Source organism: Aythya ferina (genome assembly GCF_964211825.1).
Source record: "Aythya ferina genome assembly, chromosome: 2".
In the NCBI taxonomy this organism is placed as follows: Eukaryota; Metazoa; Chordata; class Aves; order Anseriformes; family Anatidae; genus Aythya; species Aythya ferina.
Genome location: NC_140297.1, coordinates 39,663,769 through 39,687,799, shown reverse-complemented (window position 1 = coordinate 39,687,799; position 24,031 = coordinate 39,663,769). Strand labels below are relative to the sequence as shown.

The following is a 24,031-nucleotide window of genomic DNA, read 5'->3' as shown; positions in this document are numbered from 1 at the left end:
TTTCATGTTTGGAAATCATGAATGCCCTGGTTAGAAGCAATTCACTATGTTGGACCAAACAAGAACACAAATTCAAATACCAGCCTCAGACAGGAGCAGGTTTGATGAAGTGGTGGCCTTCCAGAGAGCAGCCAGGAAATGGCATTTTCTACTTGAATTCATGCTTAGGAAACGTGACCTGCCTTATATCTTAAAAGGTTTTGCCAGGTGGTGTTTTCTGGCTTGTTCTTCTTTGATTTTGATCAGGGAAATACAATGTAACCCTTCATTGTTTGTGTGCCTTAGGTGCAGTATTGTCTCATCGCTGTAAAACTGATGTGACAAATCCCCACCCTGCTATGTGCATAATGCTATTTAAGGTGTTAAAATTCGAGTTGCAGTTGATAATGAAAAAGACAAGAAGTGACAGAAAGGAAGAGAAAACTTGTGCTGGTAATAATCATGAATCTGAAACAAAAACAACAACAAAAATCAACAGTTAATCAAAAGATGATACTTCAGAAATGCCCTTTCTAAGCAGTGAATGGCTAAGGTGCTGAAGGACTGTTCTCAAGAACATACAGAACAGTTCCTAATTTTTTTTTTTAGAATCAGCCAAAACTTGAATTGGTGAGTTAGTATGCTCATGTAAAGTGTGAATGGAACATCTTTTTGAAGGGGAGAAGAAGGAGAAAAGGTTTTTAGTGATTAATTGAAACTGGTGATTGCATAGATGCCTTTTTTCTTTTCAATGATTTCTCCTATGTGGAAGGGTTTGAGTAGATACAAATCCACTTTATCGTAACAAACAACACATTTGTTTTTAATTTTGTATTTCAGTCTCTGGGCTTCCTTGTCTTTCAGGCTGTAGGCAGAAGATTGCAGAAGCAATCTGCTAAAAAAATTGCAAGGCAATTACCATAAGTATCATTCTTTCAGTAGAACCTGAAGAGGCTGCAGCACAGCCATGGCTGGGACAGAGTTAATTTTCTTTGTAGAGGCTCACACAATGCTCTAATTTGAATTTTGATGAAAATAGTGGTGATAATACACCAGTGTTTTAGTTGTCATAGAGCAATGCTTACATAGAGCCAAGGATTTTTCTGCTTCTTGTGCTGCCTGGCCAGTGAGGAAGCTGGAGGTGCCCAAGGAGCTGGTAGAGGATACAGCCAGGACAGCTGTCCCAGACTGGCCAAAGGGGATTTCTCACATCATGTGGTGTCATTGTCAGCAATAACAGCTGGGGAAAAGAAGGAAGAAGGGGAGGACATTAGGAATGATGGCATTTGTCTTCCCAAGAAACCATTATGTGTGAAGAGCCCTGACCTTCTGGGAGTGGCTGAACACCTGCCTGCCGATGGGAAGTAGCAAATGAATTCCTTGTTTTGCTTTGCTTGCATTTGGGGCTTTTGCTTTACTTTGTCTTTATTTTAATCTCATGAGTTCTGTTGCTTTTGCCTCTTCAGTTCTCTCCCCTATCCCACTTGGGGAGAGTGAGTGGGTAAGTGGCTGTGTGGTGCCCAGCTGTCTGCTGGGGCTAAACCAAAACAAGCACTTTTTAAAAGTCATATGAAAAGAAGAAGGGTAGAGGTTTGGAACACTGAACTTTGCAGCTTCTCCTGAACAAAACATGGTTTGTTTGTGTGTGTATTTGTTTTGTAGTTGTCCTATCCTGCAACAGAAGTGTTTGTGCTTGCAGTTCTCTTGAGAACTGCCAGGCAAATGCTTCCATCTCACTAGGTGAGATTGCGATTCGAAAAGAATCCCAAGACCCTCATGAGGCATAGTGAGGAGTTGGCTAAAAGTGCTACTTTGAGCTGGGAAGAAGGGGTGGATAGGGAAGATTTAGGTTAGAAATTAGGATACATTTTTTCTCAGAAAGAGCAGTCAGGCATTGGAACAAGTTGCCCAGTGAGGTGGTGGAATCACTGTCCCTGGGGTTGTTCAAGGAAAGGTTGGACCTTGTGCGTAGGGACGTGGTTCAGTCGGTGACATTGGTAGGAGGGTGATTGTTGGAATGGATGGATGATCTTGAAGGTCTCTTCCAGACTTTATGATTCTGTGATACAATGGGTTCAGCTTTGCATTCAGGCATAGACCTATTCAGTGACCCTGAACCATTGCTTGCTCTCTGTTCCTATCTGTAAGATGAGGATATTTCCTGGCCTTTTAACTATGTCACAAAGATCTTGGTCATTAATGATTAATAATAGCACATGAATGTGTACAGTTATGTAAGTATTAAAATCTGTACATAATTGTCAAAGGTGAGATCCAAGGTCAGATCTTGATTTGAATTCATTTCATCAGTGTTGAGTTAAACAAGAAGAAGTGCTTATGGATAAGGTTCATCTCTAATATTATTTCAGTATAAAGCTGAAAGTACTTTACAGTAGCAGGAGGAAATATAATGTTTTTGTTGGTGATGGTATTTTTATAATCACAGGTAATTCAATAGATAGAAAATAAAAACAATCTCAGTGTTGAGAGCCCTGCGGGTATCTAAGACAGGAGCAAAGCCTTTTCTATTTGTACTGCATTTTTTTTTTCTTCCTTCAAGAGTGTGTTAGTTACTGCTGTCTTATTAGGTCCTTCTTACCTATTCTGTGTTGTATATATCTATGGTGCAGAGTTTTTCAATCAAGACAAGTCATCTGTATGGTTTCCATAGGCATCACGTTATACATAAAAAATTGATCCTTCACATAACCAGAGCTGCATCATTTCTGTATCGTGGAGTTTCTTTTCTGAAAAGATTTGCTAGCAGTGCAGATGCATTTTAATTACTTGACTTTCAGGCAACGATGAGACAGTACACAGGAAATAAAATTGTCCTCACATCAGTAGGTACTTGTATGAGGTACTCCGGACATAGATGATTTTGAATGAATTATGCCTCTGCTGTATAGTGCTAAGGCACAAGTGGGTTTGCCAAAAGTTCTAGTGCATCTCAGTTTTCATATGTTAATTACCTGCCTGTTAAGTGGTCTTTGTAAAGTACTGTGAGATATTCAGATGAGACTCCCTATTGTGTTTAAGTTCATAATATACATGAAATCTTTTTCACTCTGATTAATTAACAATACTCGATGGCACCCTCGCTTCACTGAATGCTCTGGATAGGGAGGAGTGATACTGCTGTTCTGGCCTGGGGTAGACTGATGAAATGGAAGAACTCTAGAGGCTACTTGCCTGCAGTATCTTGGTGTACAGCTGTTTCATCTCTTCCCTTTTGATCAAACTCTGGTTCCCATCTGCATGTGTTTGCTCATTTGGGCTTCCACCCTAGAGGAACACAGAGAATCCCTTTTCATGCACTAGTCTATAGCTTGTAACACAGTCATCAGCTACGACTACCTTGTGTGTTTCAGGATGCATACGTGACCAGTATATCTGGACTTGATTTGGGATAAGAGCATCCAGTTTGCTTGACTTAAAATCACTGAGAGACTGAAATCAACATGTGGTAACTTTTAAACAGAGAATTCAAGGAGAAAAAAAAAAAAAAAAAAAAAAAAAAAAAAAGAGAACTAGGTCAAAGCCAAATCACTAGTACAGAAATAGACTGTGTTGTGAAGTGTAATGATGATGAACAAGTGAATGAATTTCACACTCGTACATTGTCCTTTTACGGTAGGGGAAAGAAAACAAACAAACAAAAAAAAACCACAACACTGAAGTACCTCCAGAAACTGAAGGCCTCTACTAGCTCTACACGTTAATGTTTGGACTTGATGATCTTGAGGGTCTTTTCCAACTCAAATGATTCAATGATTCATTACTTTGTAGATATATTCATGTTGATTTGTGGAAGGAGGTGCTGTATAAAGAGGTATCTTGAACATTTGGTCTAATACTTCCCAATGCACAGAAGAACAACAGTTTTTCCTTCCTTTATTTTGTTTAGTTCTGGTTTGACCGTGACACCTTAGCTTTTTGTAGATAAGAATGGTACTGCCCTGGCAATAATTTTATCTATGTTTTAGTTTTGACATATCATTCAGATAAAGCTAAGGTGAAATTGCATGGAGATGTACACTGCTAATATGTCATCTTTTCCCAAATGATGTAAAAACATGCTGAGAATTATTTAATGTATCACATTTCAGAGATGGGTACAAAGGGATTAAAGCACTTCAAATAATGAATGAGCTATAACTGTATTCTCCACAGCTGTTCAGGGTGCTCTGGATCACACTAATGATTCAGTCACTAAGACTGACAGGAGACAAAATGAACCTCTGTAGAGAATTACTGAAAAAGTAGAGTGACAGTGTGGGCACCCGATACTGGAATAAGTTTTTTCTGTTCATCAAAAGGAAGCATAATTTTTGGTTTTGTTCCATCGTTTATTTGGAGAAAATGTGAGTTTTCAACTGTTTGGGAAGAGGGTCAATAACGTTATAATCACTATTTGTTTTAAATTCTTTCCTTTCTGTCTTTGGCTACTTTCTTTCTCCTTCAGAGACTGAAGCAAAAATCAGATTGGTCTTGATTTTGCAGTTACCAATACCTTATTAAAATGCAAGCAAGCAAACAATCAGACCTTCTGACCACCTATTTTCTTGTGTTCCTGTGAGCCCATTTAGCTAGTACTGAAGTCTAATGTTATTTACACATACATACTTTACTTACATACCTACATAGTTACTAAGCACAGAAAGGTTTATTTTCATTGGTATATAAGCTCTCAAATATATCAAGAGAATTTACTCTTTGTTTTAATTTTCCTATTTCTTTCTATCTTAGTTGAAGTGAGTTCCCTGAGCTTCCTCATCCTGGTTCAGTTGAGTGAGTTTCCTCATCCTGGTTCAAAAATTCAGACAGGATATAGAACTAATGATATTATGGAGAAAGTAAGCATGTTGGAGACTTCTCTTGTGGACCATAATCTATGAGCTGAGTAAAGTCAAAATATTTTTCTATGTAAGGAGATATAATGCTCTTAGTAATCTGTATGAGGGCTGTGAATATGTGTGAGAGTGTGTATGTGAATCTGTATGAGGGCTGTGCACACTGTTTACTCTTATACAGAACCACTACCTTATACACCACTTATATACCGCTTATATACCACTGCATATAAAGGTATATGCCAACTGTAGTACTTTCATACTCTATTCTATACTATATTACTATACTATACACTTTCACAACTATAGCAGTTCCAATGTGACTTTGGAGACAAGTATTTTTCTTGATTGAGTGCTGGTGATTAAATTAATTCAAATAAAATTGTCTTGAGTCTTAAGTTTTATATCTTTGAATTTCCTGAAGAAAGAGAGCAGAACATTTCTTCTGAGAGAAAAGATTGGATTGGAGATTATGCTTTATGTACTTTTTTTTCAGTGTTGACCTAAAAGTGTTAAAAAAAAAAAAAAAAAAAGGCCTGTGGTCAAATAATTACATCAGCAAATGTCTACACTTGCACCTGAAGTGAAATGTACCTATCAGATTTTGAGGGAAGACTGACATCCATTTAAGAACCAGGAGAGAAATTCAATAACTTTTTCCTTACTCTGTAGTAAAGTGTTGTCAGAGACTTAGTACCTAAATAAGCAGAACAGCTTTGTTAAATGTTTCAACTGAAATGTTGAAGTGGTTTCTCTGAAATGGTTATAAAAAGAGAGTCTGGGAAAAAAAAAAAAAAAAAATCCCTCTCCAAGATTCAACTACAGAATTTTAGCCTTTGCTTCATGAAAACATTTGCTCTCTCTTCCTGAAAGGCAACATAAAATGATTCTGTCCCCACAACATTTTTTCCTCATATTGTGCAAGGTATGGATTAAATGGTGCTTTGGGGTCCCTTTTAGTCTCATAATCTATGGATCTACAAGTATGGCTTAGAAGCTATAACTTCTTACCTCAGTGTTAAATCTTACCTCAGTTATCTGGATTTTATAGAGTATTTTTATAATCTTAGAAGATCTTGGCTTGGGTTTTTTCAGGTAAGTATGTATGTTTTTAAACATTCTAATTATACCCTACAGTGTAGTTCTTTATGGTTTCCTTAGAGTCACTGGTATAAACATGATTTAAAAAAAAAATAAAAAAAAAATAGGTATTTTAAAAACAGGCTAAAAAAGTATGGCAGTATAATTGGGCAGGCTGTATTGCAGAATTATTTTCCCACTCCTTAAACATGTCTTTACACAGACATTTCTTTGAAATATATGTAGTTGTTTGTAGTGGCTTCTTTGGACCCTCATCTATTTGTGAGGAATTCCTTCTTTCAGAGTTCAATTTTGTAGAAGTGAAGAATTAAGTGCCTCTCTGCCAGTTCTCTTTCTGGCACACATTCTGCTTTTGTTTTTGTTCTGATTAGAAAGACCCACTGTTATTAAATACCAATTATAACATTTGGTCCATTTTTCCAAAATTCATTCACTTATGAATGATCTGATTGGGAATTTGTTGTGTAATCCTCATTATGCCTGCCAACCTTTTGTTCCGAGCTCTTTTCTTAAGCACGAAACGTAAAAATGCCCTTTGCTTCTTTTTATTTTTTTCTCTTTTCATGCACTTGTTTTTGCTTTGTTCCTGGTTGAAGCTAGGAAAATAAATGGCATTTGTGAACCCTAGGTTTTCATCTTTATTTGTATCTTTAGAAAGAGTAAAATATTTCTGTCTTCATGTATCAAGAAACTGTTTTGGTTTTAATCATATTTTTAGTATCTGCCAGTGCTTAGGTTAGTGAGAAATTGGAAAGAAACAAGCCACCCCTTTTTTTTCTTACTGTTTTTGTAATGTCTACTAGACATTGAGTGAATTATTCTCTCACATTCAAGGTGGTCTGTTTCATGTTAGTCTGCTCTTTAGCTGCAATTGTATTGAACATTGTTCACCGAATAATTGAGCAATATGACAAACATGCCACATTTGTCACCCTTTCATCTTTCCTCCTTTGGGAGAATTTTTTTTAGGCTTGTTAGAAATTTGTGTGTTGTTTAAATCCGCACGGGGGAATAAACATGGTTTTGTAATTCAGAAGATTATCAGCCATAGTGTTCTTTTTCTGTTTGTTAAAGAAACTGGAGAGCATGTTTTGAATGACATGGAACTGAAGAAAAAGGAAGGCCACCCCATGCCAAAAAAACAGTTGAATACCACCCTGGAGAGTCATGAGTTCAACTTGCATTTGGAAGGCTGCATTTAGAACTGTGTACCACCTTCATAGATGAGTCCAAAGTCAGGAACTGTGTAGTGACAATATGAAAGGCAATATAATAAGGTGTATTAAATTGGACAACTGGAATTAATGCCCTCCTTTGTCCACCATTTCAAGGGAATACCATATTTTATCTAGCTAAAATTTTGAAAATAAGTTACTTACACTTGTGAAGTATTCACATTCTGTGTCAATGAAGACTGTAGGAGAGCCAATGAATAGGCAAAAAGGTGTGTTTGTTGATGAGAAACTCAACATAATGCACTTGCAGTCCAGAAAGCCAACCATATCCTGGGACACATCAAAAGATGTGTGGCCAGCAGGGTGAGGGAGGTGACTGTCCATCTCTGCTCTGCTCTTGTGAGACTCCTGCTGGAGCGCTGTGTTCCAGTCTGGGGCAACCAGCAGATGAAGGATATAGTCCCATCAAAACAGGTCCCAAGAAGGGCCATGAGGATTATCAAAGGGCTGGAGCACCTCTCCTCTGAAGACAGGCTGAGGAAGTTGGGGTTGTTCAGCCTGAAGAAGAGAACGTTCCATGGAGACTTTATAGCAGTCTTCCAGTACACAAAGGGAGCCTACAGGAAAGCTGAGGAAGGACTCTTTGTCAGGGGGTGAAGTGATAGGACAAGGGGGAATGTCTTTAAACTAAAAAGGGTAGATTTAGATGAGATATTAGGAAGAAATTCTTACTGAGGTGCTAGAACAGGCTGCCTAGAGAAGCTGTGGATGATCCACATGTATGATGTGGTGTCCCTGACACCACAGGGAGGTTGGAACTTTAAGGTCCTGGTCTTTAAGGCCCTTTCCAACTCAAACCATTCTGTGATTTTATGATAATTCTCAATAAGAGCAGAACTTGTGTTTTATGCAGTAAACGAGGTCTAGGGCCATTCATTGAACCACTTGAAGAAAACAAAACATTGAACAGTTGCTTGTTAAGTGAACATTATCCGTCTTGTGGACAGAACAAAGGATCTTTCAGGAAAAATATGTGAACATATCTTAAAAATGTATATTCAAAAAGATATTAAATTAAGGCATTTCCTGTTTTTAAGGGCTTGATTTGCAAATTCACTCTTTTTTAGCAATGTGTTTCTGTATTTAACACATATACACGTACATACAGAGATTTGTTCCAGTTTGACAGTCTTTCACATGTTGTTTAGTGTTTGATTAGCATAATCACTGTGTGATTATTTCTCACTAGCCTTAGCATATGCAAATTCTTGTCTTTTGACTGACAACCATTATTAGACAATCAGAGTATATGGATTTGCATAATCTCTGTGTGGTTACAGTATTTCTACACAGTGCCACTGTGAATGCAAATCCTTTTGCTCTGATGGTTTCTCTATATTAAATCGGTTTGCCAGAAATGCTGCTGCCACCTCAGCACCGCATTGCCAAGTGGGAAAGTCCACAAGAAAAAAATAAAAAAAACGCAAGGAAAGAATACTAGGCTCACATCAGAAATGTGACTAGACAACTGCTACCATTAAAAAGATTAATTAAAAAAAAAAAAGTAAGAAGAAAGAAAAAAGAAATCCTTACATTTCTACAAGATTTCAACAAGCGAATAAAAAGAGGACTTGGCAAATTCATCCTGAAGTCCTATTCAAATTACATAAACAAGTTACATTATGAAGTGACTTCAGGTTTCTTTTTTTTTGTTTGTTTGTTTGCCTGATTTCTTGATTTTTTTTTTTTTTTTACAAAAGTAATTCTTCAGAAACTATTGTACATTATTAAAATTGTTGCACTATAATTATTAAAATTATTTTACATTTAGGTTGAGTATTAATTCTGGTTTATGTACATGAAAAGCGCCAGGTTAGTGTTAACCTGTTTCATTGGCAACAGCAGAAATGGTAGACACTAAGAAAAGATGTGTAATGCTGATTTCAATTCTGTGCGTAATTATTCACCATAATTACTTGGAAGATACTAAATAAATTTGATGTAAATGTATAAACCATGCACACATGTAGAACATGTATTTTAACCATTTGACGCTGCATTGCTCTGCTTTCACATGAAACCAAAATATTGTTGAACATTCATTTTTATATTTATTTGTACTTGCTAAACCAGTCTCATCATTCCTTTTGAATTGTTATGTTTGGTTATAAGATTCTTATTCACAGATTAATGTGATGTTGGGGAAAAGAAAAAAAAAAAGGACTGCTAGCACTAACAATAGGATGTATTTCTTATGGAAATACAGAATATTAAATATATGTAGCATCAAATCATTGAGCTATTGTTGAACTGTTCTTTTTCTGATTTGGACGCCAGTTTATTAAGAAAGTATAAGGTAGATTGTAAGTTACACATCTGACAAATCTGGAAGGTATCAGATACACTTAACGTGAGCTGCACAGATTTTTTCAAGAGGTCTGAGATGGATATGCACGGGCAGAAATCAACAGTGATGTGTGACTCCAAGTGGGTCCTATGCTTCCTGGAAATTTGATCTGTGGCACATGCTTTGTCTACCTTGTATATGTGGCTGTCGTAAAATGTAGTATATCTCCTGGAGAAGATGGTGCTACTGCTCAGCTGAACTGTGCCCAAAATATAGAAGTTCAGCAATATAAGTCAGAATTCCTGGCACCTCCCCAAAACATTAGTTTCTACATAAATAAAAATATAAGAGCATAACATAATATAATAATATGACATTTGTATAATTGATCGGCATGATTGTAAGGAAAATTATTTGAATTTTTGATGCTGCTGAGATCAGAAAGAAGAAAGAACTACTCAATTTTCAATTGAAAATGGTCAAATTATGCCCAGAGAGCATTTTCATATCAAATAATCCTCTAACTATAAATGACAGTGACTTAACATGACTGAGGAGTTGCCTATAGCTTTAGAAGAAAGACAGAAGAGCATTTACTAATAAGTCATAGCTATAATCCAGGAGGCAGTTTTATGTTTGCACTCATTGGTATTAAAGCTGCATCAATTATACAGTTTTAAGAATTGGTTAAGTTCGACAGTAAGAAATGGAGGATATGTTAGTACTGTGTTGTATTTTACTTAGTAAGGCTTTGTATATAATGTTGTTACAAGATTTATGCTGTTTCCAATGCTCTCACTAGTTTCACCATTTCTTGGGACATGAGAATGAATGACAGGAGCTCCCACAGAGTTACCTTTATTTCTTATGAATTTTACAATTAAGGTCTTCACAGAAGACTCAACTCTCATGTGGAGATACTAATACCTTGCCTGCAAGTGCAATAACATTAGTGCAGTAGTTTAACCTAATTTTGGGGCTTATAATTAAATGTATTTGCAGAAATGCAGACCTACAGTAAGAAACTATTCTCAGAATGTCATTCCTTTATTTTTATAGTAACATAATATTCTATTAACATCTGGATTTTAAGAAGTTCGAAAAGATACTGATAGCTGTGTCACTGAATTCATTTACCTATTTGAGTAATGGAGGTCATTCTTTTGGTGGGTAATTATTTTTTTCACCATGAAATTTTAAATTACCGCTAGAATGATCTACAGCAATTTTTTATTGAGAGCTTCAAAAACCTGACTTGTTTTTCTGCTCACTTAGTGTAGGATCATAGTGATTTGTGTCAGTCTTTTGCAGATAATTTCTTTGGCTTTGAGGTAAAAATGTTTTCTTACTTATTTGATTTAGACCTACCATGTGTTCTGAACAGGCTTTGGGCATCTGCATTATCTTCCTCTTTTGACCTGGATGCTTTTGTTTATAGATGTCAGTGCAACTCAATTAGTTCACTGCTAAATTCAAGCATTTGAAGTGTATGTGTCATGCCACTTGTCTTTTAATACACAATTAAAACAACAACAAACCCCTCCTTTTTTAATGACATTTTGGGATTTGAGCTTTTATGGCTCAAATTTGTATTCTTTCTTTTGCAGTTGTTGTATCTTAGGCATGTTTCTGGAATAAAAAGTCATATAACAAAGACTAATAAAGTAACATATTAAAAAAAAAAAAAAAAAAAAAGGTTGAAATTCAAGATGATCTATGCTTGAATTCTGGTTTCAACTTAAAAAAAAAAAAAAAAAAATCATCATTTATGGAACTGATATAAAATTTATATTTCCAAAGGGTCAAATGTCTCTGTAGGTAAAATTTACTATCCCGAGTTCTACCTTCTGCAGATATTTAATAAAATTTAATGAAAGGGAGAGTTGGCTACAGAAGACCTTCAAGGATAGCGGAATCTGGAAAAGATGCACAGGCAAGAAGGATAACATGGTATCTCCTGGGTCAAGTTCTTGGTGATTTTGTAGTAGATGTTTCATCCAGAAAGCTTTGTACAACAAAGCTTTTATCTGCAGCCTGCAATATGAAGAACCCTTTTTTTTTTTTTTTTTTTGCTCTGTGGTAAGCACAAGAACAAAGAACGGTGTTTAGGTCATTGGGCTTAAAGTTTGAATTTAAATCAAGCAAGCTAAACCAAATGGGGGTAGTAAGGTCAAAGCTAAGAAAATGGAACAAGAGGCCAAGTTCTTCCATGCCCCCCAGTATAAGATTGGATTTTTCTGAAATATGGTAGGCTTAACCTGAAGATCTCAGGAAGGGATTACAGTATTTGATCAATGAAAGTAAACATTATCATGTTGCTACAAATTTCAGATTGAATAATTAAAAAAATAAGTAAATAAATAAAAAAGACTACTACTGCTGTATATTTTATACAATGAAAACAAAAATCAGCTGAATGAAATACAAAACCTTCATTAGAATCACAGTCTAATCTCAAGCTAACAGTTACTTTGTGGTTTGCAGTGAACCTTGAACAATGTGTTCTCCCTGGACTGACACCAACCATCAACAAAGAAAAGTTTGACACAGCTTGTGCTATGTAGTAAGAGATACCTAGTACTGGGTGATAGCAAAGCTAAGCACAGTGAACACATCAAACACAGAACATCACATCTTGTGTGTGGTAAATTGCAATGCAAATAAGTTGGCGAGAGAAAGTAAAGGGACATCTTGCAAACCTTGTCCTTCTGCACAGCTTTGTCAGCTGAATCATAATCTTTTATGTGAATTGTAAGCCTCTCTCTCCTTCACTATCAATGGGCATAAAGTAAATCAATTACATCTAAGAAATACAAATGCAGCAATAGAGCACTAGTAACAAGTAAAAAGCAGATTTTATCAAAGTTTATCATTATAACTTTTATTTTGAAAGCAAATACCATTTACTTAAGTTGAAATTCAGTCTATACGTGTACTTAACAACATTCAGTGAACGTGGAAGTACTTGGAGATTCTCTTAAGTATCTCAGCACTCAATTATTATCTCAGCTACATAATGTTATTTCCCTCTTTATATTTCCCTGCAATCCTTGCTTTCTATTTTCTTTGCAATCAGCTCCTTCTCTTTGTTCCTCTGACTCTCAGCAGGACTCCCCTCTGTCTTCCAAAGTCTTTGAGATCTTAGTGCTTATCATGCTGCACCTTGGTATCACATTACCTCTCTCAAATTCCCTACATAAAACTTTTGGAAGATTATCTGGTGCTTTTGGATGGTTATTTGAAATTTATGGATTGGGAGTATTATACAGATGAAATCTCTATGAAAAAAATAACAAAGTCAAATACCACTCCAATATTCAGCCACAACTTTATTAGAATCTGTTCTGTTTTGAAGTTTAATTCTGCTTTACAGTATCAAAGAGCAGTTGTCAGAGAAAGGATTCTTACTTTGAAACAGCTTTTCTTAATCAACTTGAAGGCTGTCCAGAACACTTCTTCATATAGAGCCACAAACATAAATCATCCAAGTTCACAATAAGGCCATGTAGCTGTATATCTACAAGTCTGCATCTTTAGAAAGAGAAAAGGAAATGTGCAGACAGATTTCTGTATCAGCAGATAAATAGGAAAAAAATCTCTGGAGCAATTAAGAAAGAAACTTCACATTTTTCCATAAAATTAGATACAAGACACATCAACTACCCCACCCATTCTTTTTTTCTCTTTTCTCTTTTCTCTTTTCTCTTTTCTCTTTTCTCTTTTCTCTTTTCTCTTTTCTCTTTTCTCTTTTCTCTTTTCTCTTTTCTCTTTTCTCTTTTTTTCTCTTTTTTTCTCTTTTTTTCTCTTTTTTTCTCTTTTTTTCTCTTTTTTTCTCTTTTTTTCTCTTTTCTCTTTTCTCTTTTCTCTTTTCTCTTTTCTCTTTTCTCTTTTCTCTTTTCTCTTTTCTCTTTTCTCTTTTCTCTTTTCTCTTTTCTCTTTTCTCTTTTCTCTTTTCTCTTTTCTCTTTTCTCTTTTCTCTTTTCTCTTTTCTCTTTTCTCTTTTCTCTTTTCTCTTTTCTCTTTTCTCTTTTCTCTTTTCTCTTTTCTCTTTTCTCTTTTCTCCTTTCTCCTTTCTCCTTTCTCCTTTCTCTTTTCTCTTTTCTCTTTTCTCTTTTCTCTTTTTTTTCTCTTTTTTTTCTCTTTTTTTCTCTTTTTTTCTCTTTTCTCTTTTCTCTTTTCTCTTTTCTTCCAATTGTGAGAGTTATTTGACTTATTCTAAATATGTGAGAATTGATTCCACCAGAAGTCCAATCCCTTTTGGAACTAGAATTCTTACTGTGAACATAAATAAATACAACTAAAAATGTATTTGTTCCAGCTTATGAGACATGGTAATGCCTTTCATATAACACTTAAGGCACTGTTCCGTAGGCACTTTGATTTGAAATGACAAAGTGACATTTCTGTAGCTTGCTAACAACCCTGGCATGTTGACATAAGCCATTAAATAGACACAAGGGCTGTAGTAGGTGGATATTACTCTTTTCTCTCATACAGAACCAAAGGACTGATGTATCAAGGGAAGAATAACAGGAAAGAACCAGTTCTGAAAAAGGAAGGAAGATGTAGAAAGATGAGTAATTAAAACCTGCTTCTCAAGAAAAAAATAGGGGCCTATTATAGTCAAAGCCCTAATTATCTATTACCAAAACATGATAAAAAAATTAGTGATAAAAAAGGATCAACAATCTAAAAGGGTACTGTAGTACCCGTCACGACATGAGGCATAAAAGGCTACAGTCAGAAGCCACATTTGAGAATTGCTTAATTATACAGGATAGATGCATGCTACAACAGTGTAAGGTCAACTCTTAGTATATCATCTGTTAGGTAATCTGAACCTATGTGTTGTCTTGGAGCTGATCAGTTCAGCAGAAAGTTAGGAAGTTAATGTCTACTTTAGTTATCTGGGCCTCAGTGTAACATCCAAAGCACTCAGGAGAAATAATGAGATTATAGGTCAGACGTTTAAACTTTCTTACTTTATGGCACTTGAGGGAGAATGTGTCAGAGTTTATTTAACATGCTTACACTGAAGTCTAAACTAATAGCATCTCAAAACTGTGGTTAAGAACGTGAGTCTCTGGTTCAGATGTTACACTCAATCAAAGGACGCACAAAGTATTGCTACCGTGTGTTGACTTATTCATATATCTAAGCTTGAGGTTTCCATAAGTATTTTAGACCTGCAATGGTGAGAGGAACAGTATGTAAACGTCTTAAAAAATTAGGCTAACTTTCCTAAAAGTTCAGCAGCTGTAAAATAGTGTTGGTTAAGGTCAGGTTATGCTTTAGTGCTGAAAGTGTACAGCAAGGTAAAGGTAGGCTGGTTCTACTGGCATAAAAAGTCACGTCTTGAGGAATGGAGCAGTTGAAATAAGAACTGCTGTTACTGTTTGTTTACCTGCCTATGTAGTTTTCTTCTTTCTGGTCTATGCAATATTATCTTTGGATGTTGTTATTTTTAAAAATTAGGCTACAGAGTAAAATGAGTGTCTAAAGCACAAGGTTGGATCACAGCTAAAGTCTTCATATTATCTTACACAGTACGCTGCAGTATCAAGAATCAACCTGAAATACAGTCTATACGTGTACTTAACAACATTCAGTGAACATGGAAGTACTTGGTCAAATATTCTCTGACTTTAGTGATCAATGCATTTTTTCGGTTATGTTACAGTGATGTCCCTAGTTCTAGGGACTAATGCTCATTTGTGATGGTGGTTTTACAAACGGGTGAGATATTTCACTTTTGCATTGAATTGAAGAGGATTTTCAAACTGAACATTTCTTCTAAACCTTTCTATAACATCACAGAGTTTCCCTTTTCCTCCCTCCCTCTCTCCTCTCCTTCTCCCCTTCTCTCCTGATCTGAATTTCTTTTCAACAAGAATTAGTTTAAGCCCATGACCTATTTCATACTTTACACTGAACAGATATCAGATGATGCAACAATTCTGTAGTGAACTGTTTTGGATTCACTGCAATAGAGGCCATGGCTGTCTACCATTACAGCTTCCATGAATCATTGATTACTTTGAGAAAAAGCTGTTATTCTTTATTATAAAATAAACCTTTGATAATTGACTCAAGAAAGTAAATCACGAGGATGTGAACATAGAAAAGGTGTTTGGCTCTCAAAGCACATATAAAGTATCCTGTCTGAATACTGATTATTGTCAGTTAGAAAATTAGATGTATTTGCTTCATCAAATTATGTGAATTTTTAGTAATAAAATTCAAAGATAAAATCTATATTTGAATTGCTTAAAGTTGGCATACCAACTTGCTGTAAAGCTGTTACTAGATTTTAGGAATATCTGTCAGATGCTTCTTGTAAAAATAACGTATAAATCATTTCAACCAATAGATTTGGGGAAGCTGATTCAAATTTTCTGCCAAAATTCCCCCCTCCCTCCCCCTTTTTTTTTAGCAGCATACTGCTAGATCAACTTTCTTGTGGAGTTTTTTTCAGAATAATGCTTTTCATCAAAGTAAAAATTCATCCTTAAGTAGGGTTTATTGAAAAATAAATTGTTTTTTCTAAATGCCTATGAAAATAATCTTTGGAGGATTTGTTTTTTTCATTGGTTGTGTGGAAGATGTTTTATTGAAAAAGATCATTTATTGGTTCCTCAAAAATTATTATTTTTTCACAATATTGAGCTATTGTGTTATTTGGGAATTATTTTTATATAATAGTCCTTCACATTTTCATTGATTGCTTATTTAGTAATTTTATATAAAATATTATTGTTTTATTTAGTGTACTAGCTTATCTTTGTTATAAAAAACATAAATTAATAAGTAAGTTTAATTAGTGTTTACAGCTTTTAGCTTTCGTCAGTAAAGGGATATTGGTACATATAGAATACTACTAAGGATACGTGTTTCAAGATAGCTAACAACACTTTTCTTTGTTCCTCACTGTGTTACCTTTTTGTAAAACTGCATGAAATAGAAATATTATTTTTCAAAGAAAAATAATAGTTTTCTGTAGTGTGGAGTATGGTTTGGAATGATGTATTATCTGTTTTGCAACTATACAAAACATAAAATACAGTGAAACAGCAAAAGCTTTTATATTTCTTTTTCTTCTCTCTTTACAGATGGACCCAATTCAAAAAGCTGTAATAAATCATACATTTGGGGTTCCTCTTCCTCATCGAAGAAAACAAATCATATCATGCAACATTTGCCAGCTGAGATTTAATTCTGATGTAAGTTGATCATTTTGTATCAGATTAGAAATATGTATTTATCTTTTAGGATGTGCCATGATTTGCATAAATTGAACCTAAATGAAACATTGTGATTTCAGTTTGTGATTCAGCAGATGAAAAGGCTGTAGGGTGCTTCAAATAAACACAATTATCTGATAGTGTTTATACACCAGGCCAGATTTTCCCTGCGGATATATCTCTGCAAGCTCATCAACTTCAGTTGTGCTGCACAGAGTGAAAATAGGAAAATGGATTGATCCATTACTGCTAATAGGGCTGAAATATTTGCTGGGTCCTAGTTCTTCTATCAGTCCCAGACACAGTTGCCTTTCTTTTCTTCCTGTAAATATTAGATGTTTTTCAGATGTGTTTATCATCTTTGTGGATTTACCTTCCATTTTCTACCCTTACAAAAACACACCTTTTTGGTTAGAGTTGTATTTTATTACTCCTATCTTGAGAGTACAATCTTAATAGTAATACTAATAATAGAAGCTGGTAATTTTTGTCTATTGGCTCCTACCCTGCATCCTCTCATTCCTTCAACAATTAAATAGAACAATCTGATCTGGAAATGTTCTCTAACACACTGAGGAGACCCGTCCCTTGTAATTACCTGAGGAAACTGCACTGTGGTACTCCTTGCCAAGGAATACCTCTTCTGTCACAGAAAAGCCTCTCAGAATTCAACTCCTTTATTTCCTTCTCCAGCAACTTTGTGTGTGAAGACAAAATCTGACATAGTACTACATATTGTCTTCTGCTATTCTAGTCTTCCCAGGGAGTTTCATGATGTGGGCATTGCTGATGGAAGCTTGTCTTCCTGTTTCAAATGTTCTTCAGTTATTACCTGTTTGCTGATTTACATATGGGAGTTACTTATGTAGATACAAAAATGTTTGAATTTATATTGAAGTTCAGCCCAAAAACATCCACAAGGTTCCTTACTCATGCTAGTCATATGAAGAAGTGAAAGAACTCTTGTGTGCAGCTGTTTCTTTGTTGGCAGCTATTTATGAACATTTAATTAACGTATTTTTAGCTTATCAATCATGTATCAAAGCCATAAACTTGTCAAACACTTAAATTGAGCCTTGAAGTCTTCTGTAATGGATTGTCCACGTAGGTATTAAAATAATGCAGCTTTCTTCATTCTCCTCTGCTTTTTATTGCTTAGCAAGAAGTTCAACAAAATCCCAGTCATGATTTTCTCAATAGTGACTATCACATACTTAAGGTTCACTGAGGACTCTGGGTTTTCTAGTTCATGGACTGAATGCACACTCTTACAGCATTGACATCATTCTCAAACAGTGATGCAAATCATAATAAAATATCTGGAACAGTCATGATCCTCACAGATAAAAAATAAGAGAATCAAAATAGGATTTTCTGTTTAGAAGCTAGGTGTCAGAATTGTGACTGTGAATACTGAGCCATTCGCAGTGGGACTCTGATGAACAGAATTTTTAAGGGACAGCGGAGACTTCTGGGCCACAGCAGATCCCTGTGACTGAGCAGCCTGGCTCATTGCACATAATTTTCAGCTTCATCTGAAGAAAGAGTATGTCATGCTGAATCATGCTGAAACATAGCTAGAGGAGACGTCAAACACCACAGTGTTACGTATCAAAGTGAAGCATCTCCTTTACAAAGAGGGAATACCATTTGTTAGTCTGCAAAAAGATCCAGGCAAAAGTGAGGTTGAATATGTCATTAAGCTAACTTAATGACATATTCATATGACATTAGTATATATGCAACTCAGATTCATACATGGGGCAGAAAATTTTCCAGCTGACAGAAGCTAGGTATTTTCCAGAAGAAAGTGTTTGAAATAAAATAAATAAATAAATCTAAACTGAAGGAAACAAGATATTAGTAGACACCGATAATTCTGACTCAGAGGACTGGTATGCCCCCATTCTGTTCCTCTTCTGCTGCTCTTAGAAAGGATTCCAAAGAAGAGAGGGGGAAGAGGCAGCAGCCAATTTCAAAGTTATCTACGAACAAAAACAATGGTTTCAGTGGAAATCTATTAATATAAGCTGTTCACAGGAAACTCTTGGAAGAAAAGCTGTACAGAATACATTGAATTGCCCTTTCACACCTGCAGGTGCAAGAGTCTTGAATTCCAATTCACAAACTCTGTTCAGAGGAAGTTTGTTCTAATGGTCCTCTCTCTGAAAGTAGATCAATGCTGTTACATTTATGCAATGGGAAGACCTTACTGAGTATCTTTTGCTTTCTCCTTTTAATATTCACCTAAATTTTAAAGCATTCTCAGTGTTTCTGCTATATAGAGATTAGGATTCCAAATGTTGTCCAATGATTAACTTGGGAAGGCATCTCTTCCCATTTTCTCTAACACCAAAAAGAGATTTGTGGATGTCTTTATGATACTCTCTTCTCATTCAGTGTGTATAGTTATTACTGATGAAATTCACAAAGTGCTCTGCTGAGGCTTTTCAAGAAATAACAAGTAGAGTTCTGCTGTAGTTTTAGAAATGCTTTTCTGCAAAGTGAGTGGAATGGACAGAGCTAAGTTAAACCACAACACTTGGTTGCTTGGGTAATTCTGAATGTCCACTGTGGTTTTTTCTTCTAGCAAAAAAGTGCAGATTTAATTTTGAGGCTTAAAGAAAAGGTTGCTTTAAAAAAAAAAAAAAATCAACTTTTGGTAATCCAACTATTTAAATACGAACACACACTGTAATTTTTTTTCCTATTATTATGAAAAGGTTTTCATTTACTGAATATAACTACTTTTCATTTTCATCATATTTTGTTGAACATGATTTAAAACCGTAAGAACAATAAATAGCTTTCCTGTTCAGAAACCTAGGGCTTTGTGGCAGTACTACTGATATATCTTTATTTTTAGATGCTGGAGATAGGTTTTATCAGAGAATAATGAATAGAAATTCCCATTTACTTACTGCATGACAGTATTATGAAAATGTTTACAATAAAACTGGTCTTTGAGATTTTTCATTTTTGTAGAGAATACAGAATTTTATCCTCTCTGATACAGACTTCTTTCAGTGCAGAAGAGCTTTTTTTTTTTGGCTACATGGTATCAAAATTACATTTCAAAGAAAAATGAGAAAAGGCACTACAATAGTCTCAAATCATTTAGCTTCTTTCTGAAGGAGTTATCTATAAATCTTCATGACAACTGTGTGTTCAGTATTTCTTTTTAAAATAAATCTTCTCATACAAAGGAAGGGAGGAATGAACAAGTAAGCAAAGTCTGTCCATGCTGAGAAGAAAAACAAACAAACAAAAACATTACAATAACAGAGGTAGGTTCATAGAATCTGTTTCAAGCAGTGCACTTTTTTTTTTTTTTTTTTTTTTTTTTTTTTTTTTTTCATTGAGGGAAATCTGTTTATAGCATTTGCATTTACATTGTGCACCAGGGCAATAGCGTGTGAGTTGCCCTTTAGGTTTTGCCAGCTGCTGGATGTTATTGAACCAGTTTAGAAGATCTGTTAAATACAAGCTTTATCATAAACATTAAACTTCTGCTAGAAGCACCCTGAAAAATAAATTCCGGCTAACCTGAGTAGGACAACTCATGTGCCTACCCTACAGGTAGATGTTGGAGAAAACACTCTGCTAACATGAGAACGTACTAAATGACAAAGAAACCCTATGACTTCAAGGAGAAAAAAAAAAAAAAAAAGTTTACCAAGTTTTCCTCATTTTTTGATCACCTGTCTTGATTATTTGATCTTGTTTTGCCTGCGTTTCTAATTTCATCATTTGATCTAAGGTGTAACAGTGTCTGCTAACCAGGTTGATTCTTACAAAAGAAAGGGCTCTCTTACTTTTCTGTCGTGTTAAACAGACACTTGACTTCAGCTTGCCTTTAGAGAAAGGTTGTTTTGATGTTTTGATGTACTCACAGGATGTGAATTCCATTACGACATACTGTAAAAGTATTTCCAAATATGCCAGCCATAAATAATTGCTTGTCTAAGATAGAAACAGTGGTAATGTTCTCCTGAAAATCATGAGCTGAATGCTCATCCTGGAGTCCTTATTTATTGTGTTTTTTTTGCCTTGTTTTTCTCCAGCCCTCTAAAGCAAAGGTACTTATGAAGTGATAAGCAGTTCAGCTATATGAATTTGTCAGGATTCAAAGGGTTCTGTTTCAGTATAAAACAAACAAACAAACGGAATGCTTTGGAGAATGAAGATGCAGTATAGATAGTATTTTACTATGGTTCTCACTTTCATGGAGAAGCAGAACCAGAGGTCTCGTATCCTGTTTAGGTTATGCCTAGTTGCTTGGTATCTAAAACAAATGATCAACGTATCAGTTTGTAAGTATCTAGGGTGATACTTACAGTTTGTAAGTATAAGGTGATAAGAAACTGACAACATGAATTTGTTAAGCACAAATCCCGTCAAACCAATCTATTTTTTTCCTATGACAGGGTAATTGATCTAAAGGACAATGGGGAATAAGTAGATGTGATATCTTCTGGCTTTAATAAGCATTGATAAAGTTCTATGTGACAGCTTTATAAAGTAAGTAGGGAAGTATGGTCCAGGTAAAATTGTAAAATTCTGTTGCACAACAGATTGAAAAACTATACTGAGAATAGTTGTTGGTAGTTTCCTGTCAAAACAGAAGAATGGTACAAGTCAGGATCTGCAGGATCCACACCTGCTGCTACTCTAAATTTTCATTAGTGATGTGTCTGAAAGAACAGAGAGTATGAATACTAGGTTTCTGAATGACACCAAGATGGAGGGTGACAGGTACGTGATAGAAGGTAGCAAGTTCAGGAATGTAGTACAAAATGTATATCCTGATTCGGAGAAAATAATTTAGAATTCCAATGAATGCAGTAAATACAAGCACAAAGTATTTTATTTAAGCTGGAAAAAGCAAATGAGCAAGCAGTAAAATGAGAAATGTCTGGCTTAATGAGTAAAAAAGACTTACTGAGTGTATGTTGTCAAGGTCTAACTGGGAAAAAAATTACATATACCTGTAGACAGGTAAACATTCCACAGTATTTAAAATTGGCAATGCCTCAGATGAGAATCATTTACAACAGTGGTCATCACACTTCAACAAAAGCATAATTAATTGCAAAATACATCAGAATACATTAGAATACATCAACAAGTATGACAAGATGTGAAAAAATATCACTTGGCTGGGGAAAGTAGAAAGGATTGTATAGATATAAAGTGAAGAAGACAATGAAAATATAGCAGGTTTGGAATATATGAAAGCAGATTATTAAAAGCACAGAGACCGACTGACCTTTGTGCTCCTTGGATTTAGTAGAAGAATATTCAGCTTAATTTGCTTCTTTGATTGTTTGTTTTAATCAGAATATTTAGTGAAATAATTCCAGTTACAGTGTTTGTGAAATTCTGGAATGAAGATCGTAGGTTTGTGTATGGGCTCCCTGTCAGTTAACAGTCTTAAAAAGTTTGACACCCAGTTCTGAGGATGGCCAGGAGTGCTCAATGCTATCCCAGAGCTGAGAGAGAGATTAGATGGCCTTGCACGTGACTAACTGCAAAACTGTTTCTGTGGTTTGAAGGAGTTAACAGAGATTTCATTTCTTGTCTGTGCCAAGCAGTAGTCACACCTGTTCTGAGCTTCTCCAAGGACAGAGAAACTTTCAAAGTTTGTTCTTTGAGAACCAGGAAAGGCTGATACAACTAACTAAAAGTTATTTAGCATTTCACCTTCCTGGTTTCAAAACTTATTCTCAGGTTTTAATTGTACCTCTGATTTTGAATTAGATTAAAATTTAGAATATAAATTAACCCGTAGATTTAAAACCCTGCTTTGGTATAAAATTTAGTATTAAAACAACAATTTCTGCTTGAATTGTAAGACACAGCTTTCTTAAAGTTGCTTCCTGCCATTATCATTTATTACCAGCTTTCAAACGCATTTATGTATTTTCTTGGGGCAATTTTATTTCTGGTTGTTCCAAACCAATATACCTCCCTTCTGTGAAGTTATCAGCCCAGTTCTTTAAGATTTTCTTGCACAAACTCAGATACTCAGCATCTGCTTCAAGTTAGTGTTACTCTATGAGGGTATAGCATTAATTGCAGCACTTGTACCTCACTGAGAACAAATATTCCAGAATTAACTCAACTCCTTATATGGCTAACTCCATAACTTTTATATATGTGTGTGTATTAAAAAACAAAACAAAACAAACAAAAAAAACCCCTACACACTCATCCCCTTATGTGTGTGCATCTGTGTGTATATATATTTGTCTGTCTGCATGCACATGTGCATGTGTGTGTGTGCTATTTCTTTCTAATAATGTACAATCTTTTCTGTACTGTGAAGTTCAGTGTTAGGAGGAACAAATACTGATTTCAGTTGTGGAATTGCGCATGCCGTTCATTTGAGATCAGAATGTGAGTCAGAGTGGAAATATACTCATAGGTCAACACTTTTCCAGAGATGCTGGTTTATATTATTCACTGGAAAAAGTAGCAAGTAATTCAGAGATTTCTGAATATCTGGAATTTATGTCAATACACTATGGAAATCCAAAAGATTGCTAAAAATATTCAAGATATTTTTGGCGTTCAAAAAAATAATAAAAAAAATAGAATATTTTTCTTTTATGCTGCATACATTACAAATTTGTGAACAACACAATGTTATTTTGCTCATTGTGTATTCAGAGGATTCTGTTTTTATAGGCCTATGCTGCACATTTTAGAAACATTACCTTCTTTTTCCTAGACCATAGTTTTAAAGCTCAGGAAGCAATATGAATTGCAGTCAGGTCCTATGCAAAACTAGTCTTTCCCATGCTAGAGAATTAGAACTTTTTTTTTTTTTGTCTGTATGGACTATTTTGAAATAATATATATTTATTTTTTAAATTTAAATTCTATCTTCTCTCAGATGTTTTGTTCTAGGTAAACTTTTGTTTTTGTTTTTGTTTTTTTTTTTCATGTAAGAACTAAGTAACAATTTACGAAGTAAGAAACCCAGAATAGTCTGCTGAAAAACATTCATGAATTATGAATTATTATTAATATTCTGAAAACCTATAGTTTCTTGAAACAATTCTAAAATGCTTAATAAAATATAAATAAATTATTTTTGCTGTATATATTATTTTTTCCATATTTTTTACCTTCTATACAGTACTATGATGCACCTGTATAATGTAGAAGCAGAAATTATAAATGTATAATACAGCACCTTCCTGTTTAGCTTATGAGTACTTTTGGAGGTGTTGAACTGAGTCCTGTGACTGATACCCTAAGGATATATATAATTACCTTGATTGACAATCACGCATACAAACCAAACATTTTGGTTGATGCTCAGTAACC

At 35.0% G+C, this 24,031-nt stretch overlaps 1 protein-coding gene across 5 annotated transcripts in view; it reads left to right on the top strand.

Annotated features, from left to right (window-relative positions):
• Positions 1 to 24,031, top strand: part of ZNF385D (zinc finger protein 385D) — a 431,386-nt gene that overhangs the window by 317,300 nt on the left and 90,055 nt on the right. For all 5 annotated transcript variants that reach the window (XM_084509530.1, XM_084509531.1, XM_084509529.1 and 2 more), the window contains one exon: positions 16,565 to 16,675. In XM_084509530.1, the coding sequence (XP_084365656.1) occupies positions 16,565 to 16,675 (111 nt within the window). The remainder of the gene's footprint in view (positions 1 to 16,564; positions 16,676 to 24,031) is intronic.